The sequence below is a fragment of the Ambystoma mexicanum genome, chromosome 6q (genome assembly GCF_040938575.1).
Source record: "Ambystoma mexicanum isolate Mex_15411 chromosome 6q, UKY_AmexF1_1, whole genome shotgun sequence".
Classification (NCBI taxonomy): Eukaryota; Metazoa; Chordata; class Amphibia; order Caudata; family Ambystomatidae; genus Ambystoma; species Ambystoma mexicanum.
This window is the reverse complement of record NC_090937.1, coordinates 766777843-766793542: the sequence shown is the minus strand read 5'-3', so window position 1 is coordinate 766793542 and position 15700 is coordinate 766777843. Positions and strand designations below refer to the sequence as shown.

The 15700-nt window shown below is 45.9% G+C and overlaps 1 protein-coding gene across 2 annotated transcripts in view; it reads right to left on the bottom strand.

The window, feature by feature from the left end:
* Positions 1-1927: 1927 nt before the first annotated feature.
* The window catches only part of MND1 (meiotic nuclear divisions 1), a 1036840-nt gene continuing 1023067 nt past the window's right edge, over positions 1928-15700 (bottom strand). For both annotated transcript variants that reach the window (XM_069631298.1, XM_069631299.1), the window contains one exon: positions 1928-2869. In XM_069631298.1, the coding sequence (XP_069487399.1) occupies positions 2763-2869 (107 nt within the window). In that variant the 3' untranslated portion in view covers positions 1928-2762. The remainder of the gene's footprint in view (positions 2870-15700) is intronic.

Here is a 15700-nt window from a genome sequence, read left to right as displayed (position 1 = left end):
ATTAAAAAAAGAAAATCAATGCCCTCCTCTTTCACACCCCATAAAATACACCCCCTTAACCCACCCAGCCTGGTTTCCATCCCGAAGATCAAGCTCTACTTCTCACCCCGATGCTCCCACATCAGCACCCGCATTCAGGGCTGTTACATATTTCCCACTACCTCTACATTTTAAACATTCTCTGCTACGTTAAATTCCATGCAAGTAATACATTTTAGTTTGTAATGACATTTCCCCTCTAAACATCTAAAGTACTACACTAACATCTACTGGTGTACAACCCATCCCAAAGCTAGGTATATACACAATAAATACAAAACTAAAAAAATAACATTTATCATATTTTAAAAAGAGAAGGCACACAAAGTACTACCAAAATCAATAATGTAGAGTGTTTCCATGTGTTGTTTTTCCAATTTAATACTTTAATTTGTGTAGTGATTGGTTTCCAAACCTAGGCTTGGATAGTTCAAAGCCGAATATAACTTGGGTTCTAGACAGAGTATTTACAATTTTGATACAGTTATGCTAGATCGTGGCAATAAGACCCGAGGCGGCGGGCCAATACCGCCCCAGGAAATGCCCCCTGGGGCGTAGTTACAGGGCCAAGCATAGCGAGGGCCTTAACGAAGCCCCGGGGGCATTACCGTGGGCGATATTGGCCCGCCGCCGAGGGTCTTATTGCCATTAGTACCCCGGCCCGTTAAACCGGGGTACTAATGGCATTTTTTTTCTGTTTCGCGCGTTTCGAAACAGAATTTTTTTTTTTTAAAGGAAAAAAAATGGCCGCCGGGAAAGGGAAAACGTAGTCCGTTTTCCCTTTACATAGAGGCCATCGGGAGCGGACGCGCTGGGAACAGAAGTGTTCCCAGCGCGTTCGCTCCCAAGACCAGAAGAAAAGTGGGGTTGGGAGGGCGGAAGGGAGGGGAAGGAAGAAAAAAAACGTACCGCGGTCTCCGACGGGGGACGATGGGAGCCTCCAGCCATTTGGAGGCTTGGAGCGGGCATGGTTCCGCTCCGAGTCTCCACACGGCTGGAGGTTTCCATCGTCCCCCGCCGGAGACCGTGGGATAGAAGGTAAGTGGGGGGGGTGGGAGGAGGGAGGAAAGGGAAAAATAAAATGTCTTGCCTGAGTCCCCGGCGGGGGACGAAGGAAGCCTCCAGGCATGGGGAGGCTTGGAGCGGGGATTGCCCCGTTTCGAGCCTCCTCATTGGCTGAGGGGCTGGCACGCCCCTCACCGGGAACAGAGTACTCGGCACGCACGGCGTACAAGGGACTACCGTGTGGTATGGCTCGCAAATGAGACAATCACCACGCTGTATTCCCGTTGCGCCGCGCATGCCGGGTACTCGTTAGTGCTTCGCCGATGCCTAACTTGGCCCAAGCTAGTGGGCCGTTACCAGCCAAGCCTGCCCTCCATATCATTACAGAATGTGCTCCGATTAACAATGAGCTTAACCGAAATCATAGATTTTCGGATGCCATTGCTTTTAATATGTAATCTTAGAAACTCTCAATGCCAGCTCGTGAGTGGGGCGTATGTTGGCACTCAACATTTGGCAAACACATCCTTTGGATTCAATGTCTTGCGCCGAACACAATATTGGCACAGTAGCACAGAGCATCAGCTGTCACTCATTAGAATGAACATCATATGGGAAACAGCAAAACAGTGCAAAGCATTAACCAAACTGTACAGTAGTTAAGGGCGTTGGCTTTGTGTAAAGGCTGTGTCCGCAAGTGCCTGAAGCAATGAGTGAAACACAAACCCAGGCCTGCCCTTCTCAATAAATCCTGCACTGCTTACCTTGGCTGCACATTGCTGATACCAGTGTGACACACACCTGTAGAAACTGCTCAACCCAGTATGCAAATAAACAAATTATACAACTATAAAATAAGAACAATTGCATGAATCAAAAAGTGTTCTAGAAAAATGATATTGTTATTTAGGAAACACTGCGTACAGTTTGTCTGCCGTGAAAGATGAAATGTGGAATAAATTCAGTGCAATATGCATAATCAATGTGTTAATACAAAGCTGCCCAACTGACGCAGATATCTTTAATGAGCTGGCACGGTATGCTGCAAACATAAGCACGAGGCAGCAGGGACACTACTAGCAACAAAAAAATATTTCTTAAAAAGAACACACTGAATTTGCAAAACAAATGTATTTTCAAAATGAACCAACCACAAAAAACATGCGAGTAGAAAAGGCAATGGAAAAGTAACACAACATTTACAGAAAAGCAAAATGGCTAACAGTAGATAAAAACGTTGTGTTCGCCTGTTATTAACAAAAACCGGAAAATGAGACCCTGTGGTTTATCTGCCAAAACACAAACACAATGCCCACAAAAAGACATTGATTTGAACTTTTACTATGGGCTGTGCATTGACGTCTAAACAACATACTATCAGGCAGTCATGTCCAAGGATTGCTGTTCAGTGCCTAATGAAAATGGAAACTGAAAAAAGGATTAATTTATATGATTATGTGTTTCTCAAATGTATGCCTCCCTTCATATTTGTGTGAAAAGGCCTGTTCTTTCTGCATCTGAAAAATCATTTTATGCCCTTGGCGGTAGTAGATTTTTACGTGGCAGTGGGCTGTGATATATTTTAACATTGGTTTTACTGCTGAACAAACAGCATTCAAAAGAAAAATAAACCGCAATTCGCCTTCCAGAAATTTCAGGAGACCTTTGGAAAAGAAATGCAAATGTTTCCACATACACCAGCGACCCATCGTAGCCGGTCAATCTATGTAGTCAAAGTCCTCTGGAATTCCAAATGTTTTGTCAATTTTGCTTTCTTCAAAACCAAACTTTCGCTTGGCCCAGGATTTTACTGAGAATATGTTATCTGTAAAGAGAGAAAATACATGATACAGTTCAGGCAATAATTGCAGAAATAGTTCATTCCAAAAACAGAATTTCTGTGTTTACTAACACTGCACATGGAACAGAGTTTAATATTTCCTATTAAAGGTTTAGTAAACAGATACGATTTCCATCATTATTTCAAATATTTTACCTGAGAGCAACATTTTAACATAACTCTCTCATCACCTGAAATAGCTTTATCTTTGACACTATTTTGGGCCTAATGTATCCCAGAGATGTCTCTCAGAAAGCTGTGCAAGGCTCAGTCTACAATTGGGGTCATGTCTGCACATGTATTCTCTGGCCACAATATGTGTAAGCATTTTGGTTAAAAGTAGGTGAATATGTGTCCCGAGGCAAGCATCATTGCCAGCACATTGGTAGACTAGAAACTAGTGCACTCGCCTGGGACGCAAGTAGCTCTAGAACGTGTGGGTTTGAGCCTCCTCACCAATGACCTCATGCTATTAATTTGACTCCCACCAGTACCAATTGTCAATTCTTTGTACTTTTTAAACAGCCTTTTGTTTTTGTTAAGGTAGCCTCAATTATGTTTTAGGAGAGGATTAGCCAAGATTTATATTTTCATTCTTGGGCTTGTAATCCTGCAAAATCAGGAGTCGTATATTCTTTGTCGCTTGACGAGCATTTCAAGAATGGAATGGGGAATGTTTGAAACTACTTCTAAGATTTTGGGAGTTTGCTTCTACTGGCTCCTGCACAGTAACTCCAACAGTCTTTATTTGATGTGTCTTCATCAACACTAACTGTTCTCCATTTCTGCTTGGCAGTATAGTACTTAGAACACACTCCTCTGCACCTATTCCACTGCAACGATCAAGGATACTTTGCAGTCAAGTTCCATCTCAAATAGATAGGAAGGACTCCCTGAAAGTATTAATCCACTAGCTCAAGGTGAAACACACCAGCATGTAGTTTGTTGAAACAAAAGTACTATTATGTCCATTCTTTTGTTTTTGAACCGTCATTAAACCATTTAACAAGCTATACAATACAGCAGACTATAGAATACTCCATACAGTGAAGTGCTTCGCAATGCCCAAGCTGTATGGTTCATGCCTTTTACAACATCATTAATCAGTTATCAGGAAGGTTAAAGTAAATCAATTACCAGGCCAAGAAGGAAATGCAGTTATTTTTCTTATTTCTGAATATTTTACTGGTGGGCCAAATTAACAAAGAGGAAACATGTTCCTTGGGATTTTCTCCTCTTTGACTTCTTAGTCCCGGGTTTAAGATGTTCCCACACCCTCCTTCATTGGTTGTCTCAGGATGTCTTCTTTGTGGGTCCTAGCATCAGGTTTAAGAGGTTCCCGCACCTTTTTTCTCTGGTCTTCTTAGGGGCTTCCTCTTCAACCTTGCTACTGTGAGGGAGGCATGGTATCACAAGTAGACACTGACACAAGAGATGCAAGTTTCAAAATCTTTATTGATGGCTTAAAGGGGGTTAGAAAACTCCTATCTTGCCCTATAACTAAGATGAGAGTATTCCCAACCATAAAAATAAAAAAAAAAAAAGGAAATATAGTCCTAGTCAGTCCTTGGTCAAAATAAAATGGCCTATACTAATATACCTAATTTCTGCCTTCTTTCTAATACAATAAATGTGTAATGGGAATGTGTAATGCAAAAAGGAAATCAGTGTTCAAAAGAAATATCAGTATGGCTCAGTAAACTCCCTTCTCCATGTTTTGTAGCACGCAGTAAAGTGGCACACTTGGACCTTGCGACACACTCTGGCTTCGAACACAAGCATGCATTTTGTTTTGCGTCCCAGTACCCACTTGGCCTTCCACGAAAAGTCACTAGCTTATCCGCTGCACCTCTCGGCTTTCCCTTACTCCAGCTCAGGTCACCTTTTAGCTTGTAATACAGTTCAACAAAAGTTTGTTTCCTTCTGGTTACCACAATTCAGTATAGGTTTCCCTCCACTGGGATCAGGCCTTTAAATCACAATTTGTGGGGTTCCCTTCCTCAAGCTTTAATCACACCTTTATAGGGTTCCCTCTGTCTGGCTCAAGCCTCCTTTCACTTTCCTTCCACTGTCGAAGACTTTTGAAACTGTGATGCTTTTGCTCTTACCTCGGCATGACCACTTCGACCTTCTTTCTTCAAATGTCACCTTTCCTCTCCTACCAAGGCCTCTTGGTTAATGTAGTTTCGAGCACAGTACTTATACTTATTTCAAAGTTCAAAGATATCCCTCGCCATCCAAGCTTCTGCCGGGATGAAACCTAACAACAGTTCAAATCTTGCATCTCAGTTTCTTTCTCTTCCCGCCGCTTCTATGGCAGACATTTCACAGAGACTTTCGACTGGGCAATCTTCTTTCGCCAGACCATATGCTACTTTGTATCTTTAATTTACAGTTCTTTACATTGCTTTGCTTTCTCTTGCGTCTTATCAGCACATGCGCAAACTTCGTTCGTCGGATACTGTCGCTGTCAAGTTTCATTTAACACAGACCGGACTTTCATTGGTTTCATCAACTCAGTGGCGGTGTTAATTCATTTTCGTCATTCGCGGCTTCAATCCTGAAGTCAAGGCTGATACCACAACTGCCGCTGCACCTTCCCAACTCTGCTGTTCACCCGCGAGGGTGGCTGGCATCCTTGTAACTCAAAAGAGGTTTGTCTCTTCTCTCTGGCTGGGCTTCCTTGCGCAAACATCAAGGCCCTTTGGAGGTAACTATCTCTCGCTGGGTTGTCCAAGGTTTCTCCGTACCTCGGTTCTGTCCCTCAGCCTGTCGCTCTGCTACGCCTGGTTCGCTGTCGCCCTGGAAGAACTGCTCGTTCTCGTGGTATTGCTTTGCTCCAAGTGTGTCTCAGTGTTCCAACTTTTAACCATGTTGGGAGAGCTAATAGGCACCAGGTGTATGTAATTAAGATCAAGTGCCTGACCCTGCCTGATCTTATTAGTGGGACATGTCCAATGTATTGCATGGTTGGTACTCCTTTTAGCCTCAGACCTCCTCTTTGTCAGCTCAGTGTTTGTGTAGGAAAGGGGAGGAGGGATCTTGCAAGTTGGAATATCCTATAACATAGGACTGGACAGGAGTATTTGGAAAGGGGGATACCATGTCTCGCCATTGGGCATTCCTCCCCCACTTCCAGAGGACCTCTCGCCCAGGTGATCCTCCATACTTGTCCACCCCTAGGGTCTCAATCCAAAGGCGATGGCTGTGCCCTGGCCGCCTGAGTAAGGGATCTCCGGGGACTAGGCAGTGAAACACCCTCTAGTTTTTCACATACCCTTCTCCTATGTGATGTGGATGTTCCTGTTCTATTCTGGGGGGCCCCTTCCTTAGGGTTGTGAAGAGAACAGGTAGGGGGGGAATCCAGGGACCATTGCATACTATTAAGTTTACTTCCCTTTCCGGATGCACGCTGGGGTTTCATGGTAGTCCCCCTTAAATATATCATGAAGTCTGACTGAGTTAGTTGCTCCTCTGGGTTTTCCCTACTTGATTTGTTTGTGGGATCTCGGTGTGTTATATTGTTTTGGGAGTTCATTTCTGACCGATCCCATAAGGGAGAGGTGTAGGAATAAAAAAATCAGATTGCCACTGGGTGTGAGGTGAAAATTCATATTGTGGAGGAGGAATGTCCTGAAGAAAGGTGGAAAAATTGGGGCAATCTCTGCCTATGATAACTTCTTCTGGGAGCCCTAGGATGATGGCGGTTTAAATAAGTGTTTGCTCTCTTCTAATACTAATAGAGATGGGTATTCTTGGGTAGATTTCATTATCCCCATGTACACAGGTAACCCTAACTAGGGCTGAGTTCTAAAGGCCTTCCTGCGTAACTAGATCTGCGGTCCGTTTACTGCCAGTCTATTAAAGCATTTACAATCCTCCCATTCACAAAAGTCTTCTCATAATTAAATTCCGTTGGTGACTGACACCAGCATATGCTAAGTGATTCTAGATCTTCTTAGGGGTCTTCACATTCCTCCCCTCTCAGGCATCCTATTTCCATGGGTAGTTCTTTTTGATTTTTTGGACAGTGTCTAGCTATATGACCAGTCTAATTGCATGAAAATCAGGTTGGTGGTTGAGGCGTCACCCCCTTAAACTCTTCTCTCCTTGTCTCATCTCTGATTCTAGACTCTAGTTTTCTTAGTTCTGGTTTTTCTTTCATCATCCATTCTCTGGTTTTAGAAAGGTTTCCCTCTTGTTCTGATATATGTGGGGTAGGGTAGTAGGGAGTCTTGTGTTCTTTTCTATCCTTGTTCTTATGTTGGGAATGGAAGTGTTTCATAGCCTCTGGATGATCCTGAGCAGTCTCAATGGCTAGTGTGAGGCTTGGTTTATTCAATTGCAACACTGCTTTTTGTAAACAGGGAGGTAAAGAATTAATAAACTGTTCAGGGTTAGCAACTCTATCAGTTCGGCCAGAGTCGTTTTGGCTACCCATAAAGATAATCCGCTCTCCTAAAATTCTAAAGGGGTTTCTCCCGGATTAAGTCGGATACTTCTTAGCTTTTGGCTACAGAAGTTGCTGGTTTGCCCTTTCCTTTTCAGGAGTCACTCTTTGATAGATGAAAAGGTGGAATCTGCTGGAGGATTAAGTAGCTGATAGGAAGTTTGTGATTCCCCCTTCAATAGTGGTCCCAAATAAACATATTTTTAGATTCTCTGCCCATCGAAACTGCTCTGGTAGTCGATAATAAATTCAGAAAAGAATTCCCCAAATCTTCTCCATCTTCATAGGGTTGTAATATGCCTTGAGGTAATAGGGGTTTTGTATGTAATGCAACTAGTTGCTCTAAGCTTGATTAGAGAAGGGTTTCTACTTGTATCTGATGGGAAGTCAACTGTGCTAGAACATCTTCAATTGAGGCCATATTCCCAGATCCTGAAAAGAAGATAGCCACGCATCCGCCAGAGGAGGTTTAAAAAAAACTCAGTGCTTGATTCTGATTGAGGTGGGAGCCCGGAGTACCAGGGTTTACACCAGATAGGCCAGAATCGGAGGGTGATTCAGCTTATAGAGATATGTTTCCGTAAAGGGGGAACTCAATGCCCGAGGCCTAAAAAGACCTGAGATGGTCTTATTTTTAGGACTAGCAGATCACACTGTTGCATATGGTAATGAGAGAGAGATAGGGCATCCAATAGAGACTGAAAAAAACAGGTCTTGCTGGATGACAAGGATATGTATTTGAGAGAACAAAGCTTCTTTTATACTATATATCTGGTCATTACTGTTTATTTTCAATAAAAAAGAAATTCTCCTTCGGCGGTATAACAATAATCAACATGGGTTTTCAACTTTTGTAGCGGTAGCGGTAGTGTGGTCTGAGGCTCGGTTACTAGGTTTCTGAAATTTTAGGGTTCCCCAACTGGTTTCAATTGACTCATATCCCACTTCTAACGCCATATGGGAGAGAGGCATGGTATCACAAGTAGACACACAAGAGCTGCAAGTTTTAAAACCTTTATCGATGGTTTTAAAGGGGTTGGAAAACTATATTGCGCTATAACAAAGAAGTTACTTACCCGTGGTAACGTCTTTCGACTGGATGTTCCTCCCACGCATTCCTTATCTTTGATATTTCCAATATCCAGCTTGCTGCATCGGAAATCTTTTTTCAGAAGATGGTGCTGCAAGTCGATGCCTGGTTGAGTGGATGTCCCTCGGAGACCTCCGTCTTGATGTCAGCATCACTGCAGGTATATGTAGCACGCGCAGCGCACGTTGGCCTCAGTTCCCTTTTGACAAGTGGAGTATTACCTTGTGTTTGATGGTTACTCCCCCTGAGAGAGCGTAGACTGCAACCGCAAGAGAGGTTTTACTGCTGGGTAGGTGTTATGACTTGATGGTCGTGTAGATTTGTAATACCTCCGTCCCCAAGTACCACATGAGCAGAAGTGAAACCACTACTCGTGCAATCTTTGAGGCCACAGGTGTAGAATGTCCTCAGCCTTGAACCGGGAACGCCGGAAGAACCCCTGGACCACTGTAAGGCCAAGATTTGGTTAAGTGATATACAGAGGCTAAATCGAATGCTCAGGTTAACTGAGGTGCAAACCAAGGCTCACCTATTGTGTGAAGGGTTCTGCATGAAGGGCTGCTAACTTCAAATGAGAAGGCGGCAGCAGTAGGCTGTAGGAGTCTTTAGGACACTCTGTAACACACCTGAGTTGTTGTAAATACAGCGTGACTTGATCCATAGGTAGTCCGATACACAACAATCCGAGGGAAATCCAAGTCCAATCCGAGTAACGATGCAATAGGTCGAGTTCCAAAAGGCAGAGAGATGCGGAAGTATCCAAGGGAAAAAACCAAAGGCAGTCCGTGATGCGTTCCAAGGTCGAGAGTAACAAGAGTTCAACAAGATGCACAAACGCCAAACAGAGACCCGTAGAATCAGCTGTGAAGCGTTTCTTCCGCGTTCTCTTGCTCTATTTGAATGCAAGATGTGATCACATGATGCGAGAATGCGGAACCGCACGCGAGAGTCACGTGACCTGCGATTAAAACGGGGATCTCTTCCTGGTCACGTGACGCGGAGAATTCCACGCTCTTGTGCGATGCCGGTGGCTAGGGGAAAGACGCCATGGCAGGTGCCAATGAAGAAAAGGCCGTAACAGACCGGAATTGCCAGGTGAGCCAAACCATTTTCCGGCGAGCCACTGCCGCTGCTGAGGTGCACGTGAAAGGGAAGGGGCATGAGCAATGCAGGGAGGAGACTGGTGAGAGAGTGAGGAGTGTGTAGGCATGACAGTAGGATAGGAGGGGCGATAAGGAATATGTGGGAGGAACATCCAGTTGAAAGAACGTTACCATGGGTAAGTAACTTGTTCTTCGAATGGATTGTGTCCTCCCACGTATTCCTTATCTTTGATACACTCCCAAAGCAGTTTACAGAATTTGGAGGCAAGAGTAAAAATGAATGTGATCATGTATGCACAGAGTGCAACAGTGCTTTTCCAAAAGCAGAATCTTGGCTCGTGGAGGAGTCTAAACTGTAGTATTTAGTAAAGGTGTGCACAGACGACCATGTGGCAGCTGCACATATATCCTTTATTGGAACTCCCCTCTGCAAAGCAGACAAAGTTGCAACACCCCTGTTGAATTAGCTCTTAGATGTTCTGGAGGGTCTTTGCCCGCCAGTCTGTTACATTCCGATATAGTTAAAATAATCCATCTGAAGATAGTTTGCTTGGTGAAAGCCATCCTAATTTGTGCCCACGAATAACTGGTCATTCTGCCATAGTTTTGCCAATCTGGAGATGTAAAAGCTCAGTGCACATCTAGGGTCAAGCCTGTGAAGTCGTTCTTCCTCTTTTCCCGGATGTGGTGGAGGATAAAAAGATGGTAATGTTATCTTCTAATGTGAAACTCTGATACAATTTTGGGAAGAAAAGTAGGCTCAACTTTTAGTACACCACTCTGTCTTTATGAAAAACAGCATGAGGAGGCTTGCAGGATAAAGCCTGTAGCTCACTCACCCTTCGGGCTGATGTAATTGCCACTAAGAATACAGTTTTCAGAGTTAGAAGTCTTAATGGACAAGAATGTAGAGGCTGGAAAGGAGGTCCCATTATGTAGTTTAACACCAAGTTGAGATCCCATAGTGTGACTTGGAACGGAGTCGGAGGGAAAACGATAGTTAAATCCTTTAAGAATTGTACTACTAGAGGAATCTTAAAGTAGGTGTTACGCTCACCTTGTCTCTGCAGAGGCGTTGGGGCACGGTTGGAGCCCTCCCTGAACTTGAATCACCCCCTTCAGGCCTCTCCCTCAGTAGAAAAGCTGTGAGCGGTGGTACGTGGTGATACTGCTCCTGCATGGAGATAAGAGTTTGTGAGTGCGCCAATCTGTGATTGTTGTACCTCTCAAACCCTTCACCCCAAAGTACGGTTTCTGAGAGCATACGCCGGCCCATAAAGGTCACCTGTGAATTATGGAAGATAAGCTCTCCGTCCTGCTACTTCTGGCAGGGGCGCGTCGAATGGGATCTAGTTCCTTCACTGATCCCTGATAAGGATTAGTCCAGTCCAGCTGCGACTATGCTTCTCCTTATGATTGGTAAGTCTTTCTTGAGCTCTTGTGATGCTGTTCGTTCTTTTTAATGTCTTTATATGTTGCTCCTATTTATGCCCGCAATAATGTCTCTCTTCTGTTTTCTTCCCTTAGATGGAAATGCGGCCTCAATGGAGCTATGAGACGCGAGACGTGGCCGGATGGCAGATAGATGCTACCACAATGTTCGACAGCAGGTAAGTGATGGTTTAAGGAAAAGCACGAAGTATGGCGAAGCGCAACCTTAAACTGACTGTTTTTTTTATGTCTAACCTTGTCTTCTGTTTTTCCTTGCAGGTGCTGCTGTCAACGATGGAGCGTGTCGTGCTGCGGTGCCCAGATGAAGATTTCGGAGTTCCGGAAAGTGTAAAGATGAATACTTGGTTCTCCGAAGAGATGTACAGGTAAGAACAGCTTCTCCCAGTTGGCAAGTATGCTGGCAGGAAGCAGGATGTCCAGGAAGCAGGATCTTCAAAGGTAAGTCTGACCTCAGGCGACAGTGAGCGTTACACTTCTTGCAAGTGCAGAATAACGCAAAGTATCTGTCTTGAGGATCGGGGCAGCTTATATAGCTGAGATCGTGCGCACGCCCATTAGGGCCGGTTTACCAGCCACACCCTGCTAATCCTAGAGAGTTACCATGTGCGAAGGCAATTCATTAGCAGCCACACCCAAGAATACACTTGGGGCTGCTTAATGGATGGAATGTTCAAGGTTAATACATCCTGCTTAATGGATGGAATGTTCAAGGTTAATGCATCTGAAGTGCTCTGTCCATAATAAAAGCTTTTTGTGTTAAATTGATGTTCTTGTTTACTTTTGTTCATGAGCCTGGCGCCAAAGCCGCCAGGACAGTGTCCACCCAGGTCTCCTGTGCATGCAACCCCTGTATGCCTGTGCCCCTGACTTCATGACCATGACAGTAGGAGACTTCCTCTGAAGTGTGCTTAAAAATAGAAAGCGCTGCCAGGTATCCCTTGATGGTACCAATCTGGAGCCCCAGATTTGCCGGATGTAATAGAAAAGATAATACCATCAATATATTACATGAGAAAGGATCAACATTCTTATCTATGGACCAGCTGCAAAACTTATTCCAGCGGCAGCAGTATAAAGATTTGGTTGCTGGCCTTCTGGCCGAAAGCAAAACCTCCATTATGTCGTCCAGAGGTCCCAATCCTTTCATCTCAGCCTCTCAGAAACCATGCGTGAAGGCTGGGAGTCCTGATATCCGGATGGAGAACCTGACCCTCCTCTCATAAGAGAAAGTCCTCTCTTTGTGGAAGACGAATCGGAGGGCAGGTGGACATGTCCAGGAGGTCCAGGTACCACGTCCTCTTGGCCCAGTCTGTGGCAATTAGGATCATGGATTTCTTGAACCTTCTCAACCTCCTGATTACGTGAAGAATCACGGGCACTGGAGGAAATGCGTACAGGAGTGGCAATTCCCAGTCCACCACGAACGCTTCTCCTAGAGCTCCTCTTGGGGGAAATTCCCTTCAGCAGTACAGTTTGCACTTCCTGTTGGCACTGGTCACAAACAGATCCACTTGAGGGGTTCCCCAAAGGGTGAAGATCTCTTGAAGGACTTCCTGATCTAGTTCCCACTCGTGGGAGACTCTGCTGTGCATGCTCAGAGCGTCCGCTGTCGTGTTCTTCTCTCCGGCTAGGTGAACTGCCAACAGAGAGATTCCTTCTTATATTGCCCAAAACCGTAGCTGCATTGCCTCTATGCACAGTGGTAGTGACCCTACACCACCACTTTTGTTGAGGTAGTACATGGCCACTGTGTTGTCTGTCATTATCAGGACATTCTTTCCCCGTACAAATGGCAGGAAGGCCTTCAGCACTAGCCCGATTTCCCTCAGCTCTAAAAGGTTGACATGTAGTTTGGACTCTGATGGAGACCGACGGCTGATGGTCAAAATCGTTGGTCTCGGCTCTGAGGCGTCCGTCACTACTGATATCTCCAGCCATGGTTGCCAAAAAAGTTCTCCTTTCAAGATTTTCTCCCGACAGGCCGACCACTGAAGATCCAGTGAGACTTTGTTTGGGATTTGTAGGAGATCTGACATCCTTCCTGATAACTGTGTCCACTGGGTCCTGAGAGCCCACTGGAGAGATCCCATTCTCAGGCGAGCCTCTGGCACCAGAAAAATGCAGGACGCCATGAGACCGAGCAACCTCACAAAATCGAAGGCTGGTAAATGTTGGGCATTTTGGAATTTCGTCACCATCTGCAGAATGTCTTGAGCCTTCACCTCTGGTGGCGAACCTTTTCCCAGGGCAGCAACCAGGACTGCTCCGATTAATTGGAGTCTTTGAAATGGTATCATGTGGGACTTCTTGAAGCATTCGCTTTCCTAAAAGTGCGCTCTGTGATTCGAGCGTTGGACTTTGTTTGAGGCTGACTTTGGCCCCAGCAGCACTGCGAGCGGAGCTCTTGCTGCCTGCCTGCCCACTGTATTTCCTGAAAGAGGCGGGGCCCTCCACGCTCACGTGACGGATCACGTGACCGCAGCCCAGCTCAAGTTCCCGGCCGAACCGTCCGAGCAGTGTGCATTCGCTTTCCTAAAAGTGCGCTCTGTGATTCGAACGTTGGACTTTGTTTGAGGCTGACTTTGGCCCCAGCAGCACTGCGAGCGGAGCTCTTGCTGCCTGCCTGCCCACTGTATTTCCTGAAAGAGGCGGGGCCCTCCACGCTCACGTGACAGATCACGTGACCGCAGCCCAGCTCAAGTTCCCGGCCCAACCGCCCGTGCGGTGTGCATTCGCTTTCCTAAAAGTGCGCTCTGTGATTCGAGCGTTGGACTTTGTTTGAGGCTGACTTTGGCCCCAGCAGCACTGCGAGCGGAGCTCTTGCTGCCTGCCTGCCTGCCCACTGTATTTCCTGAAAGAGGCGGGGCCCTCCACGCTCACGTGACGGATCACGTGACCGCAGCCCAGCTCACGTTCCCGGCCAACCGCCCGAGCAGTGTACATTCGCTTTCCTAAAAGTGTGCTCTGTGATTCGAGCGTTGGACTATGTTTGAGGCTGACTTTGGCCCCAGCAGCACTGCGAGCGGAGCTCTTGCTGCCTGCCTGCCTGCCCACTGTATTTCCTGAAAGAGGCGGGGCCCTCCACGCTCACGTGACGGATCACGTGACCGCAGCCCAGCTCAAGTTCCCGGCCCAACCGCCCGAGCGGCGTGCATTCGCTTTCCTAAAAGTGCGCTCTGTGATTCGAATGTTGGACTTTGTTTGAGGCTGACTTTGGCCCCAGCAGCACTGCGAGCGGAGCTCTTGCTGCCTGCCTGCCTGCCCACTGTATTTCCTGAAAGAGGCGGGGCCCTCCACGCTCACGTGACGGATCACGTGACCGCAGCCCAGCTCAAGTTCCCGGCCCAACCGCCCGAGCAGTGTACATTCGCTTTCCTAAAAGTGCGCTCTGTGATTCGAGCGTTGGACTTTGTTTGAGGCTGACTTTGGCCCCAGCAGCACTGCGAGCGGAGCTCTTGCTGCCTGCCTGCCTGCCTACTGTATTTCCTGAAAGAGGCGGGGCCCTCCACGCTCACGTGACGGATCACGTGACCGCAGCCCAGCTCAAGTTCCCGGCCCAACCACCCTTGCAGCGTTCAGCCCTGGAGGCACCAAGGGATGGAGCAGCTGTTTTGCTGTTTGGTTGTGACTTGTCGTTGTCCTCGTCCTGCGGCCGTGTGAGTACATCTGACTAAGGTCATACGCTCCGCCATCAACTCAACTTCAAATTGTAACTAGGGTAAGGGGGGAGAGTCGGACTCTGGGCGCTCCTCGAGCTGTCGGGCGTTCCTTACCCTATTACTGGGAGCTTCTTAGGATCATCGCTGCTTGTCTGTCCTTTTGAAACAGATTTTTCAGTACATATACTTGCTCCCTTATCCAGCCCCGACCTTTAACACTATTTTTTTTTAAAGAGACCCATATCTACTGCATTCTAGTATAGCGTATCAAACTGTCCTTGTTGTGTTATTGTATGTATTTTTGCTAATCTTTGGGTTTAGTGCATTTTATACTTTGCATGGCATCTTACTATAAGAGTGTACTTTGCCCTAGTTCCAAAGACGTCTAAACTTATTAAGCGCTTTTTATTGCTTGGTAATTCTTGTAACGCTTTTTTAGTCAGCGTTCCAAAGTGCATTTCTCTTCTCATTACTTTCACTTGCGCAGTCTATATTGGTACTAGCTGTCTGCTATACACTCCAAGAAGTAGCCAAACTAGAAGGCTACTTATGTCTCACATGCTGTATACGCTAAAAACAGACATGCCAGAGGTAACCGCAGCAACTCACAAGAGTAACATTTCGGGTGATGTGTTGATCAGTAAAGCTACCTCTGAGACTGTGGCACCTAAGGTAACGCTCAAAACTCCAGTAAATGGTAATAACTTCAAATTGAGTGAGGAAAAAAAGAGTTCCTCGCGAATTTCCAAGAAATCTATCACTCTTACTCCTGTTGTTAAAACACCCTCCCTAAAGCAGCCACGCGATTTTAAAAACATCCCATCTCCAGGCCTAATTGAATCAATCCCTACTGTGATCATTTCTGATCAAACCCTACTCACCTTACCTCAAACTCCTATAAATAATTTTCAGGTTAATCAAATGGTAACTGTAGTTGAGGAAGACAACCTGAATAACTCGGTCGCACTTGTTAGTGCAACATTTCAAACACAGTCTATTATCGAGCTTGGAACAATTTTGCAGCCCCAAACCTCCCACCCATAAGTAGGTGATACAGCTTGT